The sequence below is a fragment of the Bidens hawaiensis genome, unplaced genomic scaffold (genome assembly GCF_021521415.1).
Source record: "Bidens hawaiensis isolate Kalapana, Puna unplaced genomic scaffold, B.hawaiensis_p1.1 tig00016361_1, whole genome shotgun sequence".
Taxonomy (NCBI): Eukaryota; Viridiplantae; Streptophyta; class Magnoliopsida; order Asterales; family Asteraceae; genus Bidens; species Bidens hawaiensis.
The window spans coordinates 216,995-226,893 of record NW_027492498.1 but is presented as its reverse complement, the minus strand read 5'-3'; the positions used below and the strand labels follow the sequence as shown (position 1 = coordinate 226,893).

The window sequence follows — 9,899 nt, the reverse complement described above, 5'->3', positions numbered from 1 at the left end:
AAAGTCAACGTTTACCATTGTCTACCATTTCCAATAATACAAACTACATCGATTATCAATCAACACCGATTGTCACTCTACCATATCAAGCAAGTATGTAAATTTAAGTAAATCATGAATTTAAATTTGAAACCACTTTTTAAAATAAATTAATATTTGATATTCTATAATTTAGGTGGTTGTAATTTACCGGTTACTAGTTACCATGATAATATCCATCGTTTATCTAATAATACAAGTTTTTATCCGCATTCAACCTATTCCTCCTTTAATCCTTGTGTCCCTGGTACATTAATAAAATTATCGTTATTATCTATATTATTGATTAGTTTTTTGTTTTACATTTTTTTGTTTAATATTTAAAACAATACAGTTAATCGGATCTTCGACACCTTGCAAAATATTTCATCATCAACACAAGTATCGCGTTTACAATGTAATAAGGAGAACGTATCTCCATCAACAATTTTGAATATCTACTCTTCGAATGTAGTAAACAACGGTTAGTATTCACAAATTGTTTTCAACTTAAATATACTCTTTTAATATTTTTAGTAGTTTACAAAACTTTTATGTTGGCTTAAATAATGATATTATAACCTTTGTAATTTCAAGATCCTCAAATATGTACACCATTTTTTAACTCAGCTGCGTCCAAAAGGAAAGAAAGACGATCAATTTTACATGCAAAAAAAACTTCCTTCGTTGATAGGAAGAAAAATGGTCTACAAAATACCTCTTTAGGTATATTGCATTTTCCTTATAAGTATTATTTTCCTTTTTTTGGATTTTTTTTTAAATAAGTGATAAGCATATGGCGGAAACCAATTCGCAAGTATGTAAATTGTATTAAAATTATAAATTTTTATTATAAAATTTGTTTATTAATGAAAATTAACAAATCAATTGTCTATTGCAGGTGCTTCTAATATACCTGTTAGTGGTTTAAGCAACAATCCAAATTATTTTCCGCATACAACATATAAATCATTTAATTCTTGTGTCCCTGGCATGTTATTAAATTGTTGTTCACTATGTATTGTCGTCATCAATTTATGTTTCTAATGTTTATGTTTAATATGTTAAACGATATAGTTAATCGAAATTACAACAATTTGAAAAATATCCACTCATCCACACAATTAACGCGTTTACAATCTAATAACGAGAACATGTCTCCATCAACAACGCCAAATGTCTACTCTTCGATTGTATTAAACAACGGTTAGTGTTTTAAAATATTTATATATAAGCAGGTTTTAAAACCTTTTTTTATGCTTAACTATTGATATTATTACCTTTGTAATTTCAAGACTCTAAAACATGTACACCATTTATGAACTCTGCTGCGTCTAAAAGGAAAGAAAGACGATCAATTTTAGATTCCAAAAGAACTGCTTCTGTTGACAGGAACAAAACTGGTCTTCGAAATACCTCTTCAGGTATTTTTCCTTTTAAATTGAACTATTATTGACATTTTTTTGGTCTGTTTTTTTAATGAAACACTTAAATCTAAATGGAATTATAATAAATTTAAAGAATAATTTCATTTTAATAATAAGCCTTATATTTAAAACATATTATATTATTACACTTTCAAGTTTCATCCCGATTTTAAAGCAACAAATAATATTAACAATTGTACAATCAAACGTTTCATAATTATTTAGTTAAAGCTGTTACAATTTAACACAAAATAATATTTGATATAATATAATTAATATGGAGTAATTAAAAATATAATTTACAATTTTTCATTTGAAATATTATATGTGTAGTTGTCGATATTTTGTTGACAACCTTTATAATAACTTTCTTTATTTAATTTTGAACATGTCGTATAAATAAATATAATGTTCAAGAAGGATCAAACGCGTCTTGTGTTGTTGATGACATTCTGGAGTCATCTACAACCTTTCGTAAAAGGTCAAGAAAAAGAACCCCTATAGTACCTATACCTATGGCTGATTTAACTGAACATGCTACAACTATTGATTATCAAAATGTTGTAGATGTTTATAAAGGAATATCATCAGGTATGATATATATTTCATAATTTACTTGAAATCATTTATTATGTATTTAGGTAAACTAAGTAACTCCAAATGATGATATTTAAATTTTACTAGAATATCTTGATCATGGAAATCAATCCATTATGTGTCCAAGTTGCAATGCTTTGTTATGGAAAGCCGAAGTTAACAGACCAAGTAGTATTAATGAAGAAGGAGCTTTTTCCCTTTGTTGTTATAATGGCAAAGTCGAACTTCCCGATGTTAGACAACCAGATGATATTTATCTTGAATTATTTCGTGGTGAGAGCGCCATGAGTAAGTATTTCTTGAAAAACATTAGACGTTTCAATTCGATATTTTCGTTTACGTCTATGGGAGGAAAGATTGACCATTCCATAAACAAAGGCAATGCGCCATATACGTTTCGTCTTAGCGTTGAAAACTATCATTGTTTGGGAAGTCATTTACCATTACAGGGTCGTAAAGCACAGTTTTCTCAACTTTACATTTACGACACGGAAAATGAGATTTCAAACTGTCAGGGTGTTTTTGGGTAAATACTTTTAACGATATTCGTCCACTTTGGTTATGTTATTAATTTTTAGTATAAGTTTTATTATTTATAATCTTAGCAATTATTTTTTGTTATGGGCAGTGATAATAATTCAAAGAACGATGAGCTAGAGAAGCATATTATTAATTATTTGAAGACGATGTTAGATTCAAATATTCATTTGGTCCAAGCTTATCGGATGGTAAGAGATTATTTTGATGGAAACCCACAACTCGATTTGAAGTTGTGTATTATTGGAACAAGACAGCATGATGCGCGACAATATAACTTACCATCCAGTTCTGAAGTTGCTGCTTTAATCGTCGGTGATATTGGTGACGTTGTCGATAACAGAGATATAATTGTTACCAAGCAATCTGGTTCCTTAAAGCGTATCAGTGAACTTCATCCATCGTATACAACTCTTCAATACCCGTTATTTCATCCTTTTGGTGAGGATGGTTATCAGGTTAATATACTTCATAAGAATGTTTCCTCTTCATCAACCGCAGCACGAAAGAAGGTTACAATGTGTGAGTTTTTTGCATATCATATTCAAGATAGGCCAAATACGTTTTCAACCATGTTAAATGGTAGGCGTTTGTTTCAGCAAATTTTAGTTGACAAATATACGATGATTGAGGCTCAAAGATTACATTTTATACACGGTAAACAACATGAACTTCGATGTGATACTTACCAAAGTTTACGAGGTATGCAATCTGTTGGAAATATTGATGTTCAACCATTGGTCAACGTGTTATTCTTCCATCCTCATTTACTGGCGGTGTAAGATATATGATGCGAAATTATCTAGATGTATGTGTCTCTGTAGATGGTTCGGTTATCCCGATTTTTTCATAACTATAACATGTAATCCCAATTGGCCAGAAGTTAAAAGATTTCTTAAGGATACAACGTTAAAGTCGGAGGATAGACCTGATATTCTATGTCGGCTTTTTAAGCTCAAACTTGATGCAATGATTAAATTGGTGAAGGATAAGTCTTTGTTTGGAAAGGTTCAAGCATGTAATTTTATTTAATTTTATTAGTATAAAATTATAAACATGAGGCACTTCAATATTTTTTTTTATATAGACTTAAAAATCAATTTAAACAAACAGATTATTTGTTTAACTATTAAAAGTTTTGGAATATTTACTTTTATTATGTATGTTGCAGTTGTTTACACGATAGAGTTTCAAAAAATGGGGCTACATGTAACATCCTAAAATTCGAATAATAATATTTGATATTTATTGTTATGACGGAAAAGTTTACTTGAGTTAATAATTAAATGGTAGAATAGTAAATGTGGTAAGATAGGTAGATAAATTAGATGGAGGTAATTATGGACCAAAAAGGAAAGATGGGCCTTAGGTCCATGGGCTTAAGGGAGTATAAATACCCCTTAAACCCTAATCCTTTCCATTTCTATCCATAATATCCATCTTATTCTCTCTACATCTTAAAAACACACACACAAGCCTCTATATACGGCCGCGAGCTAGAGGAAGAAGAACCGAGATCAAATCAAGTCTTTTATTGATAGATCTTTGGTGTACAAGCTATATACGAGTTAAATAGAAGATCATAGTTCATAAACAAGCTAATCCGTAGCCTAGTAACGTCCAAAGGTATGTTCTTTATGATTAAAGGTTACATTTTTTATGAACGGTTTGCCATGAAACTTAACCCTAGAGTAGATCGGGTCTAGATGTTTCATAAAGATGCAAACTTGATGGTTTAAAATGAATCCAATGGACTTATGACAACATACGGCTCACAAATGAACCCTAGACCTAGCCTAGAATGTTTTAAATATATAAAGATCCGAGTTTTATGGCTAAAACGAAGTAGATCTAGATAATGGGTTAGTGACGGGTGTAAAACGGTTGGTATGAATAGATAAGGTAGTTGAAATTCTGGTTATAAACCATAAAACAGTAACAGTGATGAGAAAGGAATGATTAGGATGGAGAAATGAATTGAAAATATTGGACCTGAGTGTTTTCGGCCAAATTTGGGAACCCTGGGTCAAACCTTATGGTTCTCGGTCAACAGGCGAACACCAAAAGTTCTCGGTAAGGGTTCTCGGTGGCAAGATTTCGGTCAAACATGTTTTCGGTCAAACATTGATTTCGGTCAGACATGTTATCGGCCAAACATGTTTTCGGCCAAACATGTTTTCGGTCAAACATGGATTTCGGTCAAACATTATGGTTCTCGGTCAACAGGGGTTCTCTGCTTAGAGTTATCGGCCAACCTAGTCTCTGTTTGGGCCTGATCCTAGTGGGCCTAAGTGCTTTAATGGACAGTTTGGACCTGACCATACTGAGTCCACAAACTTTAAGTCCATAATTCATCAAAACTAAGCAAGCCCAACTTAGAAAATAAATTAAAAATCCTAATGAAAAATATGTTAATACAACTAATGAAAATAAAATTTTTCCAAGCTGACCTGGCAGCTTAACCCCAGCCAGGGGCTCTGCCCCTTGGACCCCGCTAGGGGCTTCCGCCCGTAGAACCCCGCTGCCAGGGGCGCTGCCCCTGGACCCCTGTTCGTTGTGGGTAATAGCTAAGACTAGAAAGATGATATGAGTAGTGATAGTTAATTGATATGTGTAATTATTATACAGTCAGCCATGCACAACTGAAGAAAGGGATTACCATTAACGGTGAACGTAACCGCATTCAGGTGAGTTTCTAGCCCCATTTCCTTGTTATGTTTTCGGGGCTGTGTGAATACTCGATGTGATAGTTAATACACTTACCTTAACTGGTAAGTGTATGCCTTATATGGTTTATATGTTATGTATGTATATCTTAAATGTGAATGAAAGCTTGTCGGTACGTGAACGATCTTCGGATATTGCACGTGCCAACAAGGGAGGTATGTTTATGATGGACGAATGTGTATGATAGATATACGTACAATATATGAATATGTATGATTGATTAAAGAAAGTATGTTATGGGTATGTAAAGATAGTATGTACGAAGATGAAGAAAGAGGGACCATACCCTAATAATATCTTAGATACAGAAGGAGGGACCAGACCCTTTATAATATCTAAGATAGAGAAGTGAACAAGGACCAAACCCTAATAATATCTGAGATAGACAAGAAAGGGACCAGACCCTAAAATATCTGAGATAGACAAAGGAAAGAGGGACCAGACCCTAATAATATCTGAGATAGAATGGACAGTATCTATATAGTATGAAAGTAATAAAGTATGAATATATGTATGAATTATGTAATGAGAGTAAGTTAGCAAAGTAATTATTATGTATCTTCGGATGCATGATTGAAGGTAAGCGTATATATTGTATTATGTTTGATTAACTAGAACTCACTCAGCGTAGCTGACTTTTAGTATGCACGCAGGTGAGTAGGATGAGGCAGCTCACTTGAGGGGACACGTGGCATTGAATAAGAGGCTGGCATCGGAAGACTCAAGACGTTTAAGTTTAATGTTTTGTTATTTTGAAAGACGAGATGTTGTTTTAAGACAAGTTATGGTTTGTATGAAATGTTTTACGAAGTTTTTATTTTCCGCGAATGTTTTTATTAACTCTGATGATTAGAACTATGTTGATGAGTAAATCCAACGTCCAAGTGTGAGGCACCGGTAACGGGGCCTTACACTACAGCATGCTCATAATTGCATATTTATGCATCCAGGTAGCAAGATTCATAATCCACAAGATGTAGATAAATTTATTTCTGCTGAGATTCTAAACAAACACAGTGATCCAGACCTATACAAGCTTGTATATGATCATATGATTCACAGTCCGTGTGGTGATGCTAATCCGAAGTGCACCTACATGGTAAACAAAAAATGCTCCAAAAGTTTCCCTAAAATGTTTAATGATGAGACAGCTGTTGATTTGCAAGGTTTTCCAGTATACAAAAGAAGAGATAACGGGCAATATGTTGTTAAGTCAGATATAATGATGGATAACAGAACTGTTGTTCCATACAACAAGACTTTATTAAAACAATTTCAAGCACATATTAACGTTGAGTGGTGTAACCAAGATGGATCGATAAAGTATTTGTTCAAATACATTAATAAGGGTCCAGACCGAGCAACAATTTCTCTTGTACTCCCTCCATCCCATTATAAGTGTCCTAGTTTGATTTTTCAAGTCTTTCTTGTTTAACTTTGACCGAAAATATATTTTTTTTGTGTTATATAATACTTGATGTAAAATATATGAATGGATTGGGTTTTAAATGTATTTAACATTGATATAATTTTCATCAAGTATTATATGACACGAACAAAAATATTTACGGTCAAGGTTGCAAAAGAAAGACTTGAAAAGTCAAACTAAGACACTTATAATGGGACGGAGGGGGTACAAAATAACAATGGTGATAACCCAGATCCTAATTTAGATGAAATCAAAGCGTTTTATGATTGTAGATATGTCTCTGCATGCGAGGCATCATGGAGGATATTTTCATTTGATGTGCATTATAGGATTCCGTCTGTTATGAGACTTGCTTTTCATTTACCCGGTGAGCAACAGGTAATATATGGTGCTAACGAAGATACTGAAGATATTTTAAACAAGACAACTAATGCTTCTTCGATGTTTACCGGTTGGTTTGAGTGTAATAAGAACCATGACCTTGCAAAAACTCTCACATACGCAGAGTTTCCAACAAAGTATGTTTGGGAAAAAACAGTTACGTAAATGGGAACCTCGTTGGTTTTGAAATAGGTAGAGTTCATGTTGTTCCACCCGCATTCGACGAGGCTTACTATCTAAGAATATTATTAAATAAGGTTAAAGGTCCAGAATGTTTTGAAGACATTGGAACAATTGATGGAGTCGTGTATGAAACTTTTCGATATGCATGTTACAAAAGAGCTCTTTTAGATGATGATAAAGAATACATAGAAGCCATTGAAGAAGCAAGTCATACCTCTACCAGATATTATTTAAGAAATTTATTTGCTACAATGTTGATTACTTATAGTTTATCTAGACCTCATTTTGTTTGGGAAATCACTTGGCAACTGTTAGTTGACGGTATACAATACAAACAACAAAAAGATCAAAATAACCCCGGTACAATTTACTCATTTTTATAATTATTTCAAATAAGGCAAATACTAATATCCATTAATATAATTTAAATATTAAATTATAATACTGTCTTATTTTATTTTCAGCTTTGATTCTTAATGAAGAACAGTTAAAAAACCTAGCACTCCTGGAAATTGAAAATTTTCTAATTTCAAACAACTCCAGTCTTAGAAGATATAAACAAATGCCATTTCCAGATATGGAGACAATTTCAAGAGCAACTAATCCGTTAATGGTGGAAGAGCTCTCATATGATACCGAGACCATGAATAACGAATTTAATAATCTGTTTGATTCGTTAACAGATGAAAAACAAGGGGTTTATAATGAAATAATGAGTGCTTTGATAGATAAAAAAGGTGGAGCTTATTTTGTTTATGGTTACGGCGGTACTGGAAAAACTTATTTATGGAAAACTTTATCTTCATCGATAAGGTCGAAGGGAGAAGTTGTGTTGAATGTTGCTTCAAGCGGTATAGCTTTTTTGCTTTTGGAGGGTGGAAGAACCGCACATTCGAGATTTTTAATACCTATTAATTTGACCGAAGATTCAATTTGTCCGGTAATATTACCACCCACTTTATGTTAATTTTATATTAATCATTTTTTAGTATATATGTCTTTATCTGTTATTTTAATATCAAATTACCTTTAAATATCTTAATTTGTGTATGTTTTTTTTATTATTTCGTAAATTAGGTTAAAGGAAATACCGACGTATATAAGTTATTGAAAAAGACAAGCCTAATAATTTGGGATGAGGCACCAATGATTCATAAGCATGTTTTTGAAGTGTTGGACAGGACTTTAAACGATGTTATTTTTGGAGGTAAGGTTGTTGTTTTTGGCGGTGATTTTCGCCAAATTTTGCCTGTTGTAACCAACGGTACAAGAAGTGAATGTGTCAATGCTTGCATCAATTCTTCTTATATATGGTCAAAATGTAAAGTTCTTAAACAAACTAAGAACATGAGGCTTACAATTGGATGTCGATCTTCAGACATTCAAAATATTAGAGAGTTTGCTGATTGGCTATTAGACATAGGCCAAGGAAACGTTGGTGGTCCAAATGACGGAGAGACGGTTATTGATATTCTCGACGATCTTTTGATATTGAACTCAGTAGATCCGATGGGTGATTTAATAAGGTTTGTCTATCCTAATATATTAGATAGATTCAACGAACTTGCTTACTTTCAGGATCGTGCATTGTTGGCACCTTTGAATGAGATTGTTCAAGAAATTAATGAACGTATGTTAGACCTCTTTCCTGGTGAAGAAGTAGAGTATCTAAGTTCCGACAGTTTAGCTGAATGTGAAGACCTTTCTGAGGATTTTGATCCACTGTTGTACTCTCCTGATTTGTTAAATGGCTTAAAGATGTCATGAATGCCTAATCATAGATTGGTCCTCAAAGTTGGTGTTCCGATCATGCTATTAAGGAACATTAATCACAAAAAGGGTTTGTGCAATGGTACGCGCCTTCAAGTCGTTAGTCTCGGTAGGCGTGTAATTGAAGCAAAAGTTGTCTCTGGTACGAATATCGGATATCGCACTCTAATTAGTCGAGTGAGTATTACACCAACTGATAAGAAACTTCCGTTCAGATTAAAAAGAAGACAGTTTCCTATCTCCGTATGTTTTGCCATGACAATCAACAAGAGTCAAGGTCAATCATTGTCAAGAGTTGGATTGTATCTTAAAGATCCAGTATTTTCTCACGGTCAGCTTTATGTTGCTTTGTCAAGAGTGAAGACTAGAGATGGTATTAAGTTAGTGATACTCGACAAAAAATCAAAGCTTATAAATAAAACAACAAATGTTGTTTACAAGGAGATTTTTGGAAACATAGAATTTTAATTGTTTAAATTTGCTAGGTAATTAAATTTGTTTTATTATAAATGTAATGGTTATAATGTAATTTATTTTGGTCTATACTTTACATGTATGTACTTAAATTTATTTTTTTAATATTTTTTTGGTATCCTATAATCAATTTTTTATTTAATTATAAATTATTTGTTAATGTTAATATTATACACAAATTTTCTGGATATAAACCTATATGTTTAAAATTCGTTTTATAACATACATTTTTAATATTTACTTTTTAATTTAAATTATTTAAGATATTTATCATACTATCTAATTAAATATTATGAACTATAGGCTAACTATATATTATAATTACTAGATAGATTTCATGATTAAGTTTCTTGGAA

At 32.3% G+C, this 9,899-nt stretch overlaps 2 protein-coding genes across 2 annotated transcripts; both read left to right on the top strand.

The window, feature by feature from the left end:
* The first annotated feature begins 1,960 nt into the window (after nt 1-1,960).
* LOC143551300 (uncharacterized) lies at nt 1,961-9,066 on the top strand. The gene is made up of 10 exons (XM_077041762.1): nt 1,961-2,036; nt 2,130-2,568; nt 2,671-3,357; nt 3,404-3,597; nt 6,257-6,629; nt 7,008-7,198; nt 7,309-7,506; nt 7,568-7,609; nt 7,764-8,239; nt 8,377-9,066. Exons 1-10 carry the CDS (start codon nt 1,961-1,963, stop codon nt 9,064-9,066), a joined length of 3,366 nt encoding a protein of 1,121 aa, XP_076897877.1.
* On the top strand, nt 9,067-9,537 carry LOC143551299 (uncharacterized). The gene has a single exon (XM_077041761.1). It carries the CDS (start codon nt 9,067-9,069, stop codon nt 9,535-9,537), a length of 471 nt encoding a protein of 156 aa, XP_076897876.1.
* Nucleotides 9,538-9,899: the final 362 nt, after the last annotated feature.

Coding starts and splice junctions, on each gene's coding strand:
- LOC143551299 (XM_077041761.1), top strand. CDS start 9,067: ATGCCTAATCATAGATTGGTCCTCAAAGTTGGTGTTCCGATCATGCTA.
- LOC143551300 (XM_077041762.1), top strand. CDS start 1,961: ATGGCTGATTTAACTGAACATGCTACAACTATTGATTATCAAAATGTT. Junction 2,569..2,670: donor AACTGTCAGGGTGTTTTTGG/GTAAATACTTTT, acceptor TGTTATGGGCAG/TGATAATAATTCAAAGAACG. Junction 7,610..7,763: donor TGGGAAATCACTTGGCAACT/GTTAGTTGACGG, acceptor TTTTATTTTCAG/CTTTGATTCTTAATGAAGAA.